This window comes from Geotrypetes seraphini, chromosome 1 (assembly GCF_902459505.1).
Source record: "Geotrypetes seraphini chromosome 1, aGeoSer1.1, whole genome shotgun sequence".
Classification (NCBI taxonomy): domain Eukaryota; kingdom Metazoa; phylum Chordata; class Amphibia; order Gymnophiona; family Dermophiidae; genus Geotrypetes; species Geotrypetes seraphini.
The window spans coordinates 416,345,229-416,367,093 of NC_047084.1; the positions used below are offsets into that span (position 1 = coordinate 416,345,229).

At 43.8% G+C, this 21,865-nt stretch overlaps 1 protein-coding gene across 2 annotated transcripts in view; it reads left to right on the plus strand.

The window, feature by feature from the left end:
* Positions 1 to 21,865, plus strand: part of KDM4C (lysine demethylase 4C) — a 405,781-nt gene that overhangs the window by 317,711 nt on the left and 66,205 nt on the right. For both annotated transcript variants that reach the window (XM_033918713.1, XM_033918724.1), the window contains exons 19-20: positions 9,547 to 9,717; positions 16,043 to 16,162. In XM_033918713.1, the coding sequence (XP_033774604.1) occupies positions 9,547 to 9,717; positions 16,043 to 16,162 (291 nt within the window). The remainder of the gene's footprint in view (positions 1 to 9,546; positions 9,718 to 16,042; positions 16,163 to 21,865) is intronic.

Below are 21,865 nucleotides of genomic sequence, written 5' to 3' on the forward strand. Positions count from 1 at the left end.
TACTTTGTGGTGCCCAAGAAGGAGGGGACCTTTTGGCTCATCCTAGATTTAAAAGGGGTCAACATGGCTCTCAGAATTCCCTCTCTTCGCATGGAAACACTGTGGCAGTCATTCTGGTGATTCAGCCGGGGGAGTTCCTGACTTCTCTCGATCTGATGGAGACCTACTTGAATGTTCCCATTCGGGCCTCCCATCAGCGCTTGATCAGCACTATCAGTTCTTTGCGCTGCCATTTGGCTTGGCCACAGCTCCCCGGATGTTCACCAAGATGATGGTGGTCATCGTGGCAGCCTTGCAGTCAGAAGGCATTCTGGTGCATCCCTACCTGGTTGATTCAGGCAAAGTCGTTGCAGGAGAGCACCCGGGTTATGGCTCGGGTGGTGGAGATTCTCCAGTTGCTGGGATGGGTGTTCAACCTTTCCAAGAGTCGGTTAGTCCCATCTCAGCATCTGGAGTACCTTAGGGTTCTGTTCGACACCTCCTTGGGGAAGTTCATCCTTCCAGAGGCCCGGGTAAGCAAATTTAAATTTCAGATTCGCCTCCTTATGGCGTCCTGGTGTCCTCGGACGCAGGATTTCCTCCAAGTCTTGGGGTCGATGGCGGCTTCCCTAGATTTAGTGAGGTGGGTGCAGACCCACATGCGTCCTCTTCAGTATGCTCTGCTCCGGAGGTGGGCGCTCCGGAGGTGGGCACCCCAGAGGCACAGTTTGGATCTCTCTGTTCCTCTGCGAGGCTTGGCGCACTGCAGTTTTCATTGGTGGCTCCAGACCTCTCATCTCGTTCAGGGGACGAGTCTGGATCAATCACAGTGGATAGTGCTTCTCACGGATGCCAGTCGCCTCGGTTGGGCAGCTCAGTGTCTAGGTCACTCAGCTCAGGGCACCTGGTCCACAGAGGAGGCGTCCTGGTCGATCAATATGTTGGGAGACCAGAACCATCCGTCCGACGCTGTTAGCCTTCTGCTCCTTCTTGTCGAGCAAGTCAGTCAGGTGGCTTACATCAGTCGTCAGGGAGGCACCTAGAGCACTCAGGTAGCACAGAAGGCAGCTCTGCTAATGGTCTGGGCAGAGTCCCACCTTCAGGATATCTCGGCCTCCCACAGAGCCGAAGTGGAGAATGTTCATGTGGACTTCCTCAGTCATCATGTGCTTGATCTCGGAGAGTGATGTCTAAGCCCTGTGACCTTTCAGTTGATAGTGCAGTCTTGGGATAAGCCCCTGATGGACCTGATGGCAAAGAGTGTAAACACCAAAATGCCACACTTCTTCAGTTGTCACAAAAATGGTCAGGCCAAGAGTCTGGATGCTCTGGTTCAACCATGCCCAACAGAGGGGCTGTTGTATGTGTTCCCTCCGTGGCCATTAGTGGGCAGAGTTCTTCTCACTATCTGGGTCTTGTGGTTCTGGTGGCTCCGGATTGGCCTTGACGCGGATCTGGTGAAGCATCTGGTGGCGGATCCTCTTCCTCTGCATCTTTTGGATGACCTTCTGACTCGGGGTCCCATTCCAATGTTCGATCCGGGTCCCTTCTGTCTTACAGCTTGGCTCTTGAAAGGGGTCGCCTAGGTAAGAAGGGGTATTCAGATAAAGTGATTTCCACTCTCTTGGGGTCCCAGAGGCTTTCCACCTCTCGGGCTTATGTGAAGGTTTGGCGTCTATTTGAGGAGTGGTGTGATGCACTTGGAGTGGTTTCTTTGTGCGCTTCCCTGCCTAACATCTTAGAGTTCTTGCATGATGGCTTGGATAGGAGACTGGCTTGGTAATCTCTCTGGGTTCAGCTTGCGGCCTTAGCCTTTCGTGGGTTGTTGAAAGGTCAGCGTTTGACTGCCGTTCCTGATGTGATTTGCTTCTTGCAGGCAGCCAAATTTCTCAAGCCTCCTGTATGACCCTCTGTTCCATCTTGAGATCTGAATCTGGTTCTGTCAGTGCTAGTGCACCCTCCTTTTGAACCATGGGGCGACTGCTCCTTGAAGGACCTTACTCTTAAAGCGGTCGTCTTGGTGGCCATTACTTCAGCTAGATATGTTTCTGAGCTGCAAACTTTCTCTTGTAGGCTCCCTTCTTGGAGTTTTCTAGGGAGTGGGTGGTCTTGAGGCCTGTTCCTTCTTTTCTGCCAAAGGTAGTTTCTCCTTTTCATGTCAATCAGGCAGTGGTCCTCCTGGTGTTGGGAAGTCGGGAGAGATTTTCTGAGCCGAAGCAGTTGCGCAAGTTAGATGTCAGTCGGGTTCTTCACTCTTATGTGTAGAGGACCTAGGAGATCCGGAAATCAGATCATCTCTTTGTCCTTCTAGCAGGTCCTTGTCAGGGGGATGGCGCTTCTAAGGCTACTATTGCACGCTGGAACAAATTTATTTTAAAGATAAATTTTTCCCCGGCTCGTTAAGTCATTTAGCTCACGCCCTACTGCTCCGCCCGCAGTCATGGCGGACTTTTAGGTAGTTCCTGGAGGACCTCTGTGACGTTAGTGGTCTGTCCACAATAGTGCCCAGTGGAAAACCTGCACCTAGCAGCAGCGCAGGAGCAGAAAAGACGCCACTCTGCACTCGTAGGCAAAATCAAGGTATCCCTTGTAGGCACCAAAGGTAAGAATTTCTTCTGCATACTGCAGAATTCTATCCATCAAATACCTCTGTGCCGGATTATGAATGCAAAGATAAACTGTAACTAATAGTTTATAAAGAATTTGATATTCTAATTTCAACCAATATAAAGATGCATAGCATTTTGTCACATGATCATGCTTTCGCAGTCTAAACAAAGTTTGAACATTCAAGTTCTGAGCAACCTGCAGCGCACACAGCAACGATGCAGGTATACCAAAAATACCAAAGCCCTCTTTTACTAAGGTGTGCTAAGCTTTTAGCGCGCACTAACATGTCCATAAGATAACATGCAAATGTTAGCATTTAGTGCGTGTTTAGCGCGCGCTAATATTTACCGTGTGCTAAAAAGCATTGCTCACCTTAGTAAAAGAGGGGGTAAGTTACAGTAGTCAATATATAACATCACATTCTACAGGACAGTCTTAAACATAGAACCTGACAAATACGATTGCAAGTTGCTCAGCAACAGCAACTTAAAATATACTTTTTTAACCACTGCACATACATGCCCCCCTAAACATCAAACAAAAATTCACCAATACCCCAAAATATTTCACCTCTTTAGATATTGCAACAGTGGTTTTGAGTAAGTCAATTTTATCAGGAAAAATTTATTTGAATGATTGAACAAAACATATTACCTTAGTTTTCTTTACACTTAATTTTAATGTATTAGAATTCATCCAGCCTATAGTCTTTGTCACTGAAAAGGTTCTGGTCCCAATACTGCCTCACACACACACACTCTGTCGTCTCTGGTACAGATGCATCTGGGGGCACTTCCCTAGAAAGAACAGACTATATCACGTTCCAGGAGATGTCCATTTATTATGAGTCCTACATCCATTTATATAGCATTATACATGGGTCAGTTTTTTCAGCACATGACTGTAGGAAAGACCATAATTGGTAACAGGATACATTAGAAAGAGGTAGCAAACATAATGGGGGGGAGGTTAGTGGGAAGTTTCCATCTAAGGTCTAGTAATGTTTCTTATCTCTCTAAAGCATAAGATGTAAGACACAGAGCTCAGAACACAAAGAGAAAATGACCTTGTGATTTATTGGCACATACAAACTGTTTTCAGCAGTTCAAGCAGGAATAGAAAACTTACAAGGAATATATGTGCCCCTACAATCCCCTCTTACGTCATGAAAATGACATCATAAGTGTACAGCATCAGGTTGAAGGGAGGGATAATCCAGATATGTCTCTTGAGGAGGGGGCTTAGGAGCAGTAATACGAGCACTACAACACATAAGCAGTCTAAAAATGACATAAGCAACATAGGTACAAATAATAATAGAGATTATAACAATAATAAGATCTTTTATCCATCCCTGCATCCATCTAAAGTACTGATCCCAAGGATTAGATAAACCAGAGTAACGTTTGAGCTCAGCAGAGAGGTCCTCTAATTTCTGAATGGCAATAGTATCCTTACCCGTAGGAACTGTATTGTCAGGAATAAAGGTGCAACAAGATAAAGTACTGGGGAAAATTTTACAGACACCCCCCTACTCAGCAAGGATCATATCCAGGGCCAGGCGGCTAAGCAGAGATTTACCATTTTGGTTCACTCTCTTCTGAGCACTTTCCGGTTTAAAAACACAGTCATTGCAGGATACCAGGTTCAACCAGCCTGGTTTCGGGACCAAACCCTTCTTCAGGAACCCATTATCACAAAGTGGTGGGAGTCCGAGTCAGCTGGAGGGAGGGTTTAGTGCCGAAACCAGGCTGGTTAAACCTGGTATCCTGCGGCGTTTTGCTGTTTGAGCCTCAGGAATGCTTTCATCTTTCAGCTAAGTCTGTTATTTTTTGATTTTGTTGGGGAGTTGGCTGAAGGGTTCAGTGAGTGGTCGCTCAGTGGTTTTCACTTGTTACACATATTAATTTAACTTTATTGATTTGTGAGTTTCCACTTTTCATTGATTGCACACATTGGGTGCCCAGTGATGGTGTGCGGGTGGGGGTGGAGGTGGAGGTATATTACCTTTACCTGACTCTGTGAAGCATTGGAGCCTTGTCTCCCATCGCTGCTCCCTCACACTGAGGGCACCTTACACTTTATTCTTAGTAAATTTACGCATGTTTTGCATTGTGTGTATAGGTGATTTACCTTGAGCGGCTACTCTCTGAACCCTTTGACTATTTCTGCCTTTTGTAGTTTTCTAGTTTAGATAAGTGGCAGTGTTTTCTGGAGTTTTGTTCCGGGATTAGCGCGGAGACAGGTTATACATCGAGCTATATATGTCTGTATCAGGGAACGAAGGTCAAGAATGAAAAAATCACTGTCAAGAAGTTGAAATGTAAAGGAGAGCTAGCAACTGGTATACAGGGTTTCTCCCCTCTTTGCACCAAAGTCCGTCCAAAGGGCGGCTTTGGGCACTGGCCAGGTTCCAGGCGTCAAGTTCAGAAGGGGAAACAAAGGATTGAAGGTGGGGAAAAAATAGAGGAAGGGGGAAAAGCAGGAGGGGAAAGAAGAGGAAGGAGAACAGGGGAGGTAGGGGGTCCAAAGACCAAGGGTCAGATGAGTGGGCCATCTCTACCACGATAGCATATGCAGCCAGGGCTCTAAAGCAGGCAGGCATGTCTGTACTTGAACAGGAGTGACTGTTAGAAAAAAAGGCAACAGGGTATAAGTTACCACCATGATCTTGTGCCAGGACTCCCGCCATGGTTTTACAATTGTCTCAAGCAAATAGGTGAAACATTTGATTATAATCAGGAAAACCCAAGCCTGGGCTAAAAACCAAAGCACATTTCAAATATCCAAAAGCATCCAACATTTCTTTAGTCCATCTGATAAGATCAGTCATTTCAGGACCCAGGGTCTGTCTCAGAATCTGGTCATAGAAGGAACAATGAGAGATCCATTGGCGGCAGTAACCAATCATATCAAGAAAAGTAAGCAAGTCTTTCTTGGTAGCTGGGCAGGGCAGACCCAGAACAGCGGCAATGCGAGAAGTGCTAATTTTCTTCTGACCATGAGATAGGACAAAATCCAGGTATTCCACCTCAGATTTACACCATTGCAGTTTCTTTCGTGACACCTTGTGACCACACACAGGCAACCATTGTAAAAAGTCCAGGCTATCAGCCTGACAGGTCTCCTGAGTTATGAAACATAGGAGGAGGTCATCCACATACTGGATGAGGACAGAACCATGAGGGGTAGTCCATGGCTGCAGAGTAGCCCGAAGGACAATGGAGAACACCACAGGGGAGTCAACATAGCCCTGGGGCATTCTATACCAAGTATACTGCTGTTGCTGGAAGGTGAAGGCAAAAAGGGGCTGAGTAGCCTCATCAACAGGGACAGAAAAAACAAAACATTCTTCAATGACAGAGAAAATAGTGGCTTGCAGATGGAATGGAGGAGAGGAGGGACGGAAAGATGAGATGGTAGACTTAATAATGCCAGAGGAAAGAAAGGAATAAATCAATGAGGTCATGGCCCTCTCCTTTTCCCGGGAGAGTGAGTACTGCTTGATGAAAACGGGAGTGAGTGATTTCAGAGAAGCACGATAGGGGGGGTGCATGAAATAGAGCCTACATCAGTGTCAGCAGAAGCCCAGACTGACAGGGCAGTGGGGAATAAAATGAAAATAGTGCTAGAATAAAGTAGAGCCTGTATCTGGATGAGCTATAGACAGGGGTGTAGTATAGTAGGATTTAGTCAGAATCCCATTAATTCCCATAGAAGGTTCAGCATTAATGCGCGGACCCTGATAGTGTAAGTAAGTTCTGACAGGAGCTGGTCTGGCAGCCAAAAGTGCTTTTGCTCTATCTAATTCAGACTGCAAATCAGAGGAATGTTGCTTTAAGTCAGAAAGAGTAAACCAAAATCACATTCCTTGAGGTCAGTGACTAGAGTGTCCAGATAAGCACAGAGAGAATTTACAACTTGCAAATCTTTCTGGCAGACAGCCAGATGGTCAGTGAGGAAAAACATTAGCCTTGATCAACAGAGAGCATAGGGTGGACAGTCAAAAGACACGGAAACACAGCACAAGAAGCGACAGAAGTTTCCTTCAAAGCAGAGGGTAGCAGCCGAAGGAGGGACTCAAAATATGAGTCAGGGTCAGACTATTTCATGTTCAAGATGGAGCCAAGAAACAATTCTGTTTACAAGCTATGGCAGGAGGAAAGGAAGATTGAGACTGAAAACAGCTATCGAACACTGCCAGCAATGCATGTCACATTACAGTATGTGCTGCCTCAGTGTTAAGTGTATAGGCAGTGCAAAGTATACGGGGGAGGACTGGTGACACAGAGAGATGTGTACTGGAGGGAGAGTATCACACACACGGACAACATAAGCTTTACAAGTCTCATCTGTCTTAAGAGAGGGAGGATCCTTAGTGCCTTTCTGACCCATAACAAAATACAACGTGGTAAGACACAAGTCTTGCTTACCTTATCTTATAAGCAAGACACAATAATATACAATACAATACAAACTTATACTCTATAAACCTTATCTTCTAAGCAATAGAAAGAAGAAAACGCATGCATAAAGAAAGAAGAAAAAAAAAGCATGCACAAAGCGTTTGTTCCCTACAGACGACAGAGCAAGGCAGGCGTGTCTATTAATAATTTTGTTCTTCCCAAAAGAACGTGTGGCTACTCAAAAGTACTGCAGGAGTTCCCCAAACTCCAAGAGACTTGCTAAAAGCCTCAATAATCAAATAAGGGCTTGGAAGAGGGCAGAGACCCCAGTGAGCATTGAAATTCATACTCACTAGAGTCTTGGCACCAATCCAATCCCGGATGAGCCCCCAGCTGAAAAGGTTCTGGTCCCAATACTGCCTCACACACACACACTCTATCGTCTCTTGTACAGATGCATCTGAGGGCACCTCCCTAGAAAGAACAGACTACATCACGTTCCAGGAGATGTCCATTTATTATGAGTCTTACATCCATTTATATAGCATTATACCTGGGTCAGTTTTTTCAGCATATGACTGTAGAAAAGACCATATTTGGTAACAGGATACATAAAAGCAACATGACTGTAGGAAAGACCATATTTGGTAACAGGATACATTAGAAAGAGGTAGCAAACATAAGGGGGGGGGTGGTTAGTGGGAAGTTTCCATCTAAGGTCTAGTAATTTTTCTTATCTCTCTAAAGCACAAGATGTAAAACACAGAGCTCAGAACACAAAGAGAAAATGACCTTGTGATTTCTTGGCACATGCAAGCTGTTTTCAGCAGTTCAAGCAGGAATAGAAAACTTACAAGGAATATATGTGCCCCTTCAGTCATCACCCCCCTGTAGCCTTTCCAAAATCTCCAATAGGGAGAATGAACTGAACATCATCCACATAAAGCCAATACGAGACCTGAGTGGACCGTAACAATCTGCAGAGGGGGATGAAGTAGAGATTAAATAAAGCCGCCGACAGTGCGGACCCGTACAGAACACCCGTCGTGACCTTCTGCCGATGGGATAATGTGACGTGAAAAAAATTTGCTCCATTTAGAGTGCCAGAGAAAAAGAGAGTTTGAGAGACACTAGTCTAGGCAGGGGTTTGGTGCCTCAGGTAGAAATTACACATCAGGTGCCCATTTGTCAACCAATTCTAAAAGTCCCTATGACACTAAGGGCTCCTTTTACAAAGCTGTGCTAGCGACTTTTAATCATGCGCTAACCCCGCGCTGGCCGAAAAACTACCGCCTGCTCAAGAGGAGGCGGTAGTGGCTAGCACGGCCGGCGGTTTAGCACACGCTATTACGTGCGTTAAACCGCTAGCGTACCTTTGTAAAAGGAGCCCTAAATCCCTCTCTGATCTTCCCTGTATAGGCGGGAGACTTGTATAGGTATATCATTCACCAGTTGTGCTAGGTTTAGTCCTAACAGAGTATGAAATAAATCATAGTTCATACTACCAAGAAATGCTTATTAAGATATGCTTCATCTTCATTTATCTGCTCAAGAAGATTCTAACAGATCATGGCATGGTTGTTCTTCTGGTCATCAACCATAGAACAAACTTTGCTGCAACGCAAGACATTTCCAACTTCTCTGTTAGAATGTTGTGGCATGAACCAATAGAGATGTTGCATTCCTCTGCCAATTCTCTAACAGTTAATCACTGATTAGCGTGCAGAATAACCTTCACTTGGATCAACATGATCATCATCAGTTGACATTGATGGTCTTCCAGTTCGTAAATTGTCTTCCATTGATTCACAACCATTTTTGAAGCATGAATACCATTCAAAACACCTTCCTCGACTCATGATATGTTCCCCATAAGCCACTTTCAACATTTCATAAATTTATAGTGGTCTTACCCAATTTAAAGCAGAACTTCATGCTGTAGCTCTGCTCATTGAGGTCGCACTTGATGCAAAAATAGCCTATTACAAAAACACACTTTTACAAAAACTGCTGTAGTTCGGAGACGAAAACAGATAACAACAAACGGAAAAATGGAGGTTATTTATGAGGTTTCAAGCTACTTACTGCTGCCTAGTGCATCTTAAAAGAACTTCCCATTGATGCACAATTCAAACTGTCCTGGAACTTTTTGAACAGAGTAAAAAAAATGAGTGGCCAGTACCGCAGTTTTTACACTTGACAAATTGTAAAATGTACTTTTTTTGGTTTGTTTTTAAGTTATTGAACATCACATAAAGGATTCGGTTATATGTAGAAAATGATATTAATTTCAAGGTAGTTGACAAGAAAGCTTAAAAAGGTTGTAGCTTGTTGCACAAAAATTTAATTAAAAAAAGAGACATGGCTCACATTTTCATGGAATTGATTAATCAATACAGGCATACATATAATAATCACATCTTTCAAATTGTATATTTATAATAAGTGCAAAACTTTGCAGATGGATTTTTTCTGCCTTATGAATTCTGATAGGAGTTTGCACAACTTATTTGCCCAGCTGACACTGTACTTTCACTTTTCTATTTTAAAGAGAACCAACTTAAGTGGGAAGGCTATATCAATTGGTCAGACTGTCATCTCAAAGCACAAGAATGCAAGATATTACAGCTGCAGAGTGACCAAAGTTACAGCCCAGACTTTCTATAAAATTGTGTTTGATGATGGATCCTTCAGTAGTGACACTTTTCCAGAAGACATTGTTGTAAGTATATGAAATTAACTGACCTTTTTGTGCATATCTTTTCATCCATCAGTGTCTTGAAATAAACCCTGTTTATATGGATAACATAGTGTCCTCTACACATCTTCCAAACAATTTCCAATAGTATTACTGTTTTAAAGCAGCATTTCTTGTAGTAATTAGGGGAATTGATTGACATTCAAAACAAATAAAAACTAAGTTTCCTAGCTGTAGCAAATGTCCTTCACAGACAGAATTCAGGACCTCACAAATGGTTGATGGCATCTGTTGGAGCTCTGCAAATTAAAAATTTTCATGGTGCTTCCTCATTTCTTAAATACTTTATTTTAGAAGATATCTTCTAGGAAAGGTGGGAGGATATGTGCTAAATGGATAGTGCCATAGTAGTTTGAATTTTCAGCTGCAGCGTATGGTTAAATGCTGCTGAAAATCCAAGGATAGCCTGCCCAATTCAATTTAACTGGGCAGGAGCCAACTTCTGTTCAATTAAATCACTTTGAATATCAGGGAAATTCAGATGGAAAGAGTCGTTCTACTTATGGATGTGTCCCCCAATATAGTGGCAATAAGATGGCAGAGAGTTATGGGTAAATATGTCTTAGGAGGGAGTATGAAAGTTTTCCTTGCTATTTTTTTGGCAGTCTTCATTTGCCAAGTTTTTACTTTTCCAATTATACTTGTTGCACGACTATATTATGGTCATTCTCCATTTGCTGCTCATCGTAAAAACCAGCAAAATGTTTGAATCCTGTATTCTTGCAGCAGAAAGAAGAGACAAGCTTCTAAAGACTCACAGACATGATAGGAATCAAGATGGCACCTGAGTAAGACTCACCTGCCTGATGTTCTGAGCTGCTTGTTCATGCTTCATGTCTTCTGGCTTATCTGAATTATGAGGAAAGAAGAGGGAAGGTAGTGACTCCCATCCTTGCCCCTGTGTTTCAACAGGCAATAATGGAACAGTAAAGAGTTCTGGTGCGGCCACTCCTTTAGTTCCGCTGGTGGAGTTATACACCAGCAGCATTGGAAACAGTGCTTCACTCAGACCCATTGACAGAAAAATCACCTGCAGCCAGTGGGTTTGTTTGCTAAGAGGAGTTTGAGAAAGGAGGAGGCTGTGAGATTGCCTCAATTAGATTTGCAGAGGACTCTCGCCTCATGATTTCAACCCTGCTAGTTTTGACAACGGAAGGGAAGAAGCAGCAACTGGATCGAGTTTCCAAGATTATTTAAAAGTGTGTAATACCACTTATCATAATTCTTAGCCGTGTAAAGACTTCATAAAAATAGGATCATACATACAGTTATAATCGGTGGACGTACAAGACGGTAGAGGGAGAACTCCACTAAATCAATAGGACAGTAAGACAGTTAGGGATAGAACAGTAGGAAATGGGAATCCCGTCTGAGATAGTCCGTTAGAGAAAAGTTTTATATTTCAAAGGCGTCTGAATAGAAAGGATTTCAGTTTCAACTTGAAACGTTCAAGTAGAGGTTCTTCTCTAATGTAGATTGGGATAGAGTTCCAGAGTGAGGGGGCAGCTAGAGAATATAGAAGATCGGATAGAATCATCATTTATTTGGCGTAATGATGGAATCACTAAAAGTTTTTGAGATTGTGACTGAAGTGATCTTAAAGCAGTGTAAAGGATCAGAAGTCTGTTAATGAATTCTAGGGCATTGGTAGCTAAAGATTTAAACATGAGTAGTAGTATTTTATAGGTGATTCTGTAGGAGATTGGGAGCCACTGTGCTCTGAGCATAAGTGGTGTCACATGGTCGTATTTTTTTGCTTTCATTATGAGTTTGCTTTGTTTTGTATAATTTGGAGTCTCCTTAATCCCTATTAGTGAGATATTGGTACTTTCTGACCCTGGGCTGCCAGAGTTAATGAGACCAAATGTTGTCACAATGGATCCCATTTGGGAGCGCTTCAAACGCTCAGGTCATCCTATATGAAAATAACTAGAAGTTTTGTTTTGTAATTTAACTCAATTTCACCTAACTATCCTATGATCCAGAAAGTACTGGAAGAACATGCTAACAGATTGGCCTCTTTAGAGTTGAAGATGACAGAGACACTGGATTTAAATGCTACTTGTGTAAAAGATAAGATGTGGAGGGCCATTTCCAATAGGACATCTGAGTCCGACTTTGGACGTTTCCTGCAAGACATCCAAAGTCAGAGGCGGAGAAATGTCTATTTTCGAACAGGATGTCCAAATATATATTTTTTAAATCGCCTACTTGGACATCTTGGCTGCCAGAACGTCTAGACCACCAGAACGTCTAACTTTATTTGCCATTTTTGACCACAAAAACTTCCAAGTTAGAAATGTGAGGGGTGCTTTATGTGATTAAAAATTTTAATAGTAATTAATTGTACGATTAAAAATTGTAATCAATGTAAAGCCCTAATATGAGGGTAAATCAAAAAGTAAAGGCAAAGTACATTTAACGGCTTTAATAGAAGTAACTGTGAGCAATTGAACATATCACTTTTCCACATAGTCCCCGTGCAAGATGATGCATTTGTTGTATTGTTCAACTAGCTTCTGTATTCCTACAGAAAATAATAATTTTTTTTTTGGCTGCTCTCAAAGCCAGGTGAGCACCGCTTCCTTTACTTCATCACGCTTTGTCTTTTGCTCTCTAGGTCACAGTGATGCACCCATGTCTTGTCACTAGTGTCAGTTCTCCCCAGAATACTTGGATCTTCTTCATATTGTCTCAGGAACTGGGTCACAACCTCCGCATGCTGTTGCTTGTGCAGATCAGTAAGCTGTTTATTTGGGAACCACCATTCGCAGATTTTCCTATATCCCAAGTCATCATGCATTATGGCAAATGCAAATCCATAGCTGATATCCAAATTTGCAGCCTATTGAGACACCGTTATCCGTCAAGGCAACTGCTCTATCATTGTGCTCTTGTGTGTGTGATGTTGATGGGCAACCAGAACAACTTTTGTCAGTTACACCTTTTCTTCCTGCTTTAAACCTTTTTACCCACTCATAAACCTTTTGTTGCTTCACGGCGCTATGTCCATACTGAGTCAATATCGGGGATTGTGAATTTCCATAGGTTTCACTCCCTCTGTCCAAAGAAAGTGCACTACTGCACGATATTCTTCGATGGTGCAATCTTACAATAGAGTGTCCATGTTTCTGACCTTGTGGCTGCCACACGACTAAAGGCCGAGCACTGCACTGTGTGTGCACGAACTATCTAAAAAGCAACATATTTTTGCTAGCTCTGTTCCAGTTATCACGTAATTTAATAATTGCCTTTAATTTTTGATTTGCCCTCATATTCAGATCTTTTTTCTCATATGCCTTTCAGCAGAGCCCCATATCATTTTGACGGCTTCCCTATTAACCCTGTCAGCTCTTTTTATGTCCTTGTCAAAGACATGTCTTCCAAAACTGAACACAATACTCCAAATGTGGTCTTATTGACTTGTAGAAGGGTATTAACACATTCCCCTTTCTGCTAGCTATTTCCCTTTCTGTGCAGCCAGGTATCCTTCTGGCGTTGGCCACTTGCTTTATTGCATTGTGTTGTTACCTTGTCATTGTTCTGCCCAGAAATTTTTTCCAGCAGGGTGGCATGAAAAAGTAGCCGGGTGGAGCGGGATGGGGAAAATTGGTGGTGGGGAAAATTAACCCCCTCTTTTACTAAGATGTGCTAGCGTTTTTAGCGCGCGCAAACCCCTGCACTATGCAGGAAAACTAACACCAGCGTCTAGCACGCATGGCAATTCTGCACACGCTAAGCACACGCTAAAACCACTATCGCAGCTTAGTAAAAAGAGCCCTAAATGTGTACTATTTTTATTAGTTAATTATTATTATTTTCCAATGCTCAATATGACTTCCTTTTTTAAGGTTTGACACTTGTGCCAGAATATTTTTACTAAATTTAAGAAGTATCCAATTCTAGAAGGGAATAATTAGATATTTGCTCTCTTTCAAATGGTATAGAGGTTTAAGAAAGGGAAATGCGTTAATGAAGTCATTAGGTTCAATCTAGCCATTTATTTCTGCATGAATTTAAACAACTAAAAAAAAAAAGATAAATATAGCTCATCCAGTCATATAAGAAATGGCTCTACAGCACCTCTAATAATGTTTTGATCACTAGGTTCCTTCCTGAGGTCTCAATGAGGATATGAAATAGATGCGATCCCCACTTCCAGACCTCTTCCACATAATTTATGGAGAGGTGTTAGCCTTGAAGGAGACCTGTGTGATTGATCTTTTTCTGCTACTTTTTTTTCTGTACACTTCCCCCTCCGTATTTGCAGGGGTTAGGGGGAGAGCTGGCCTGCGAATATTAAAAAAACGTGAATAATATTCAGACCGGTTCTTCCCCTAACCCCCGCTTCCCCCAGCTATTTTAAGCCCTGAAAGCCCCGCCTTAAGCCTTACCTGGTGGTCTAGTGGGTTTTCAGGCAGGAGCGATCTTCCCATGCTCCTGCCCCGTGCAGATCGCTTACAGGAAATGGCTGCCTTGAGCTCCCATAGTCTCTCAAGTCATTTCCTGTGAGCGATCTGCATGGAACAGGAGCGTGGGAAGATCGTTCCTGCCCCGAAAACTCACTAGACCACCAGGTAAGGCTTAAGGGGACGCTTACAGGGCTTAAAATACCCTGAAAATGAAAATGCATTTTTGGTTTAAAACCGCGAATAAGCAAATCCGTAGATACGGAATTCGCGAATACGGAGGGGGAAGTGTAGTGCAAAGTGAGAGCTAGAGCAAAACAGTTTAGGTAAAGAAGCAGGTAATAATTAGCAATGTATTAAAAATATTTTATTTTTATTTGCTTATAATGTCATTTGAAAGCTGCTCCTGTCACTGCTGTTAGGGCTTCTTTTTTTTTTTAATGGCACAGATGTGTGTGTGTTATACACGCACAATCTACACCATATTAAAAAAAAAAAGACTACCCCACTCCCCGAACCTTCCTTTGCTAAATGGGAGCTGGAGGGAAGCACGTCCCTCCAGCTCAAATCTCCACCCATGGAAAATGATGGGCCTTCCCCTCCCCAGTGCATCATATGATGTACGGGGAGGAGCCTAAGGCCTTGATTGGCTCAGACGCCTAAGACCCCTGAGCTAATCAAGGTCTTAGGCTCCTCCCTCTGTAACTATGTGATGCACAGGGAGGGGTTTGACGTTTGAGCAAATCAGTACCTTAGGCCCCTCCCCATGCATCACATGGGATACAGAGGAAGGAGCTTAAAGCCCTGCTTTGCTGAGACATCAGACCTTAGGCCCCTCCTGCATCACATGGGATACAGAGGGAGGAGCCTAAGGCCCTGATTGGCTCAAAGGCCTGGGGCCCCAAAGGGAGGTGCCTCAGTCATCTGAGCCAATTAGGCTCCTCCCCGTGTATCACATGGTGCAACGGGTAGGGGAAGGCTGGTCATTTTCCATAGCTTGGAGCTGGAGGGACGTGCTTCCTTCCAGCTTCCAATGTCTGGGGAGGAGGGTTCGGGGGAGCATCCTGTGGGAGTGGGCATCCCTCCTGCCTTTTTTGGGGGAGGAACATAAGAATTGCCGCTGCTGGGTCAGACCAGTGGTCCATCATGCTCAGCAGTCCGCTCTCGCAGCGGCCCTTAGGTCAAAGACCAGTGCCCTAATTGAGTCTAGCCTTACCTGTGTACGTTCTGGTTCAGCAGGAACTTGTCTAACTTTGTCTTGAATCTCTGGAGGTTGTTTTCCCCTGTAACAGCCTCTAGAAGAGCGTTCCAGATTTCTACCACTCTCTGGGTGAAGAAGAACTTCCTTACATTTCTACGGAATCTATCCCTTTTAACTTTAGAGAGTGCCCTCTCGTTCTCCCTACCTTGGAGAGGATGAACAACCTGTCTTTATCTACTAAGTCTATTCCCTTCATTATCTTGAATGTTTTGATCATTATTTTTTTTATGTGCCATTGAAAAAAATAAAAATAAAATAAAAACAGGCAGACCTGTCGGTAACAGAGTGACCAGTCATTTTTTTTCCAATAGTTAAAACTCCTGTTGTTGTTTTTTTTTGAAAGGGATAGCCAAGCGATGTTAGTGCATCAATCGCAAGGCTACTTTGCATGGGGTTTTAGCTAATTTGCATGGCTGGTTTGGAAAATGGGCAATCGAGCGGAAAAACTTGTGGTGAGCCATTTTTTGCATCGGGTCGGTGAAAGCAATTGTTGCTAAAACTGTGAAATGAGGTTTAGCGATGAGCACTGTCATTAGTGCATCTAGCCCCTAGTTTTTAATTTCCTTCTGATGATGATTTCTAACGAATCTGAGGTGTCATTTTTTTTTCTCTTAAATAGAACAGAGACTGTCTGAAGCTGGGCCCACCAGCAGTAGGAGAAGTTGTTCAGGTGAAATGGCCTGATGGGATACTGTATGGAGCAAAATATCTAGGGACTAATGTGGTTCAGATATACCAGGTGAGTCTAATATTTTATACTGCTAGCACTGGTTTTTTTAGCTTTTCACTCAGAAATTGTAAGGGTACAATCAAGTATGTGTCTGGGGGTATCATTTTTATGCATTTAAAAATACTGTTTGATTATTACTTCGCACTGAATGTAAAACTGGACAAGTTTCAGTCAATGAGAGGATAAATATATATATTGCAAGGGTTAAAAGCAGGGACTGCACACCGGAGAAGGAGAAAGGAAACTGAAGACTGTCTCAGATGTGCAGCCCGCCAGGTACTATTTTGAAGCCCTCGGTACGTTTATCATAATCACAAAAGTAAAATAATAGTTTCTTGATCATATGTCTCTTTAGCTATAAATTACAATATTATTATTAAGACTTAACGTATTTGCCGGCATATAAGACGACTTTTCAGTACCTTAAAATCCTCCCCAAAGTCGGGGGTCGTCTTATACGCCGGGTACTGTTTACATGCCCTTACTTTACATTAGAGAGCTGCACGGGGACGCTCCTAGGGTCGTGGGGATCCCGTGGGGACGCCTCCGAGGGTCGCGGGGCTCCTGCGGGCCTGGATGTACTCAGTCTTCTGGATGTACGCGGCTCTTCTTCTCCCTACCTTCTTTGCTTGCAGCACAGAGCCGAACGGAAGTCTTCCCGACGTCAGCGCTGACGTCGGAGGGGAGGGAGGGCTTAAACAAAGCCTTCCCTCCCTCCGACATCAGCGCTGACGTCGGGAAGACTTCCGTTCGGCTCTGTGCTGCAGGCAGGGCAGATAAGGAGAAGGAGAGTAGCCTCGCGGTTCGAGTGGCTACCAAGGGAGAGGGGCGGCCCGCCCCGGTTGCAGCACAGCCGGCCAGGTTCCCTTACTTTTGTGGCACTTCCCCGACCGACCGATAACAGCCCGGGTCCGACAATCCTCCCTGCCCTGTAGCCGCGAATCTAAATTACCTTCTTACAGCAGCTGTAAGAAGGTAATTTAGATTCGCGGTTAAGGGCAGGGAGGTTTGTCGGACCGGGGCTGTTGTCAGTCAGTCGGGGAAGTGCCACAAAAGTAAGGGGACCTGGCCAGCTGTGCTGCACCCGGGGCGGTAGAGAAGGAGGGGGGGAGAAGGACGCTGAAAGGCCATGGTGAAGACAGGAGGGGGGGAGAAGGACTCTGAAAGCACTTGAAGACAGAGGAGGGAGAAGGAGGCTGAAAGCACATGGGGGAATACAAAGGGGTGGAGAAGGACGCTGAAAGGCCATGGGAAGGGCGGGGGGGGGGGGAAGGACACAAAGGAAATGAGGAAGAGAGAGTAGGGAGAAGACGCTGGCAGGGAAGAAGACAGATGCCAGACTATTGGGGGAGCAGAGAGAAGAAGATGGGTGCCAGACCAATTTGGAAGGGGGAAGAAAGGGAGAGGCACAGTAACAGAGCAAATGGAAGATGCAGAAGGAAGAGAGATAGTGGATGGAAGGAATTGAATGAGAACATGAGGAAAGCAGAAACCAGGCAACAAAGGTAGGAAAAGAATTCTATTTATTTTTTTTTTTTTTTTTGCTTCAGGATAAAGTAGTATATTAGTTGTGTTGATAAAAATTTATAAACATTAGAGGCTCTGGTAGAAACCCGTTTACAAAGTATGTATTCTTCCCAATTAATATTTTCAAATTAATAAAGTCTTTTTGCTTATTTGTAAATGGGTTTCTACCAGAGCCTTTAATTCAGTAGCATAATTAAATGAAATAACTATTTCTGAAGTTTATAGGGACGGGCGGGGACGGAGGGGATTCCTCGCGGGGACGGGTGGGGATGGAGGGGATTCCTCGCGGGGATGGGTGGGGACGGAGGGATTCCTCACGGGGACGGGTGGGATTCCTCGTGGGGACGGGTGGGACTTTGGCAGGGACGGGTGGGATTTCTGTCCCCGGCGCAACTCTCTACTTTACATGCCCTAACATCTCCTTCCTTACCTCCTTACGGTGCTTACGGTACTAGTAAACCTGCCGGGACATCAGCGGGGCTATGGCGGGACATCAGTGTGACAAGGGTGCCAGCTCCTTCATCCTGCGCAGCGGGAAGCAGCGGCGCTCTGGCCCCACCCCTTTTCTCTTTACTACGTCTCTCGCACATGCGGCCGTGTGTGGAGTCTAGCCCTTAAGGAAGTTGCGGGGGCGAACAGGAGGCTTTTGAAGGCTTTTAAAGGGAAACTGTCATGCCAGCAAACTTGCTAGGGACTTACCCGGCACTTGCTCTCTCCCTCTATGTGTTATCTTCCTTCTATCATTGACAGTTTCAGTTTGGTTAACAGTTTAGAAAACAAATAGCATGGCAGCTCCCATGGGTTTATTGTTCTATTCAGCTTTAGTGAATTAATTAAAATTGTTGAAATAAATTCTGATGTTCTTTTAAGTTTTATTTGTTGTGCAGAAGGTGTGCGGAAGAAGGGGTAGTCTTATACGGCGAGTATATAACAAACTCTATATTTTAACTGTAAAAGTTGGGGGGTCGTCTTATACGCCCAGTCGTCTTATACGCCGGCAAATACGGTAGCTAAAAGGAAAGATTTATAAACTATAAAGAGTTTTACCTCATGCAAAATTGGCATGTCTTTAATAAGACATTAACTATTTTTTTCAGAGGCCCTCCAAGTACCTACAAATCCAAAATGTGGCCCTGCAAAGGGTTTGAGTTTGAGACCACTGATCTGGGAGTATTTCCTGCCTGTTTTTACCATCTTTCAGCTCCCTTCTAACTGTTTCCCTTCAGCTGCCATCTTTCAGCTCCCTTCAGCTGCCTTCTTTCAGCTCCCTTTTAATTGTTTCTGCTCTCTGTTGCTGCCTGCTGTTGGGACAGAGTTAGAACCGCCTACCGGTGACATCGGTAGCGTGAGGGTTAAAAGCAGGGACTGCACACCGGAGGTGCTGTGCGCTGGAGGGAATGTGTTAATGTAGTCGCGTCGACAAAAGAGCATGACTAAGGAGCTCCTTAGTTTGCTTCTTTGTTTCAGACTTTGATGAACTTTATGAAAATTTAGTTTATAGCTCTGATATCAGCATTTTATGGTGTAATTTTAAATAGTGACGATTGGGTGTATACCAGTAGTTATGCGGAGGGGGAGATATGGGGATTTGGTAAGGGCTTCAATTTGTCAACATATTATGGGAAGAACTAATGCTTTGAAGGAAGTTAAATTATGCAGTGGTTGTAATATGAAAGAGACCTTTCTGAAAGTAAGCCTTGTTAATGCACAATCCATACGGAATAAGGTTATGACAATATATGCTTTATTAGATATGGATACATTTGATATACTGTGTATTACAGAGTCTTGGCTTGTGGAATCTGATTTGGTGCTAGTTCGACAATGTGGCCTTTCAGGAGGAGTGGGTTTCTAGAAAAGGGTGGGAGAGTAATAGTGTTCTCTAAGAAAAGCTTGGGTTTTAGTAAAGTGGGATTTCATCAATAATGGAACATGTGGTGATTGCTAATCAAGATATAGCTTTTTGCATTGTATACTGTCCACCGGGTAGATTAGAAAAGGATTATTCAATATTTGATACTCTTTTGAAATTACCATTTGAGATGGAGAAGTTATATGTACTGGGCGATTTTTATATTTCATTTGTCCCTAGTTAGAATAATTTAGAATTGTGAGATTGAGTTGTTCCACCTGTTTGAAGTGTGTTCATTTTTGCAGATTGTAAAACAGAAAACTCATACTGCAGGATATGTATTAGATCTAGTGTTTTTGTCTCCTGATAATGGAGAAATTGTGTCAATCACCAGTAATTCATCAGGTATGTTGGTTCTTTAGTATGCTTTACACTTATGTTGAGTAAGGCAAATACTACTAATCCAAAAAACTCCCCAAAACTGTTCAAAAAGAACGCTAAACACTCAAGCAGTGCAGGTCAAGGCAAGCGAAAGAAAAAGCCTCAGTCAAACGGTGGGGGAAACCCACTCCACCAACCTCACATCACAGGCGTAAAAAACTTTTGCTGCTGAAACTGTAGCAAAGCTTAATTACACAATAATGTGATGAAAAATACAAAGCTACATAGTTCAAAATTTGCTCAAAAACACTCCTATGTAGCTTTGTAGTATTCTATCATTTGTCTGAAGTTTGTGCTCCCTCTTTCTCAAGTCCCAACACACGCCTCTCCCTACCTTCATTCTGTGCCTCAACTAGGTGCCTCCTTCCAGCAGGTGTTTACCTTCTGGCCGGCTCCTTCCTCCTTAATGCTGCAGTTGTTTCTATATACAGAGCCGCGGGCAGTGGCTCCTGCGTGCATCCCACGCCTGAACCGGAAGTCGCAACATCAGAGGGAAGGTTTCCAGATGAGGCGCGAGGAGCCTGCGGATTTGTGCACAGAAGCAATTGCGATAGTGAGGAGGAGGAGGGAGCCGGCCAGAAGGTAAAACACCCAGAGGCGGCAATGAGGAAAATGCTGCATCACCCTCAAGCTGGTGCAAAGTCACCACAGGCCACATAAAACGGCCAAACATGCTGGATTCGGCCCAGGGGCCTTGTGTTTGACGCATGTAGTGTGGGTCTAGAGATGTTTTTTAAAAAATTACTGAAGACATGTGAGAATATAAAGAAGATCTTTATGGGGGGGGGGCGCTAGTGAGCTTCAGTGAGAATGGCAGCCTGAATTTGAGGTCCGGCCGAACACTGCTATAAAATCAAGGATACACGATATTAACATCAGGCATCTTCGGCCCAGGGGCATCTTCTTTTCCAAACTATACTGTGAGTGCTGGTCACCACCCTGATTGCTTGACGGAAGATGTCATCTATTAAAGGTGGTAAGCGTACAAAAATCGATCCTCCTTCACCTGCTAAACCTCAGCCCTCTAAGCCGGATGAAGCACTGCTGACCGTCTTATTAGAGGAAATTCGTGCCCTAAAAGATATGCTTTCAGAAACTAACACTAATATTGTGGATATTAAGCAGGATGTGTCCATTATGAAAACCGACATATTGCATTTTTGTACCCGAGTGGAGTCACTTGAGCTCAAACAGCGTGCCACGGACGAGAATGTTAAAGATTTACAGCGCCATTTTAAACGCATGGTGCAACTCGAGAAGGACTTGGATGAGGCGAACAATAGGGCCCGTAAACGGAACATTCGTATCCATGGATTATCGGAGGGTCGGGAAGGTCAAAACCTCATAAAATTTCTTCAAGACACTATCCTCACCTTGTTGGATATCACGTTCGTTCATCCCTTGGAGATCGAAGCGGCCCATCATATCAGCTCTCAGCATGCTCCACGTGAGAACTTCCCTCGTCCGATAATATTGAGCCTGCTACGCTTCAGTCAAACCATTGAGATTATGCAGAAGGCTAAGCTGAAGGCGCCGTTGAAGTTCGAAGGAAGAAATTTGATATTTGTTCCCGACCTTAGTAAGACTTCTGCACGTCTGCGCAAGCAGTTACTTGAATACCGACCTCGTCTTAAAACCCTCAATGCCCGATTTGGGATGTTCTATCCAGCTCGTATTAGAGTCAACATATAAAATCGTACCAAAGACTTCACAGACCCGAACCTGCTGGGTGATTATCTGGAATCCATCTCTCCTAGCACAATTGATGCTAAGTGACTGTTGTTCCTGGTTGTTATTTCTGCATGCTCTAGTGAGCTCACCTGATTCTTCCTACTGTTTGTTTTTCTGACCCTATTTTTTACATTGCAGCTATTGTCTCTCTCTCCTTCCAC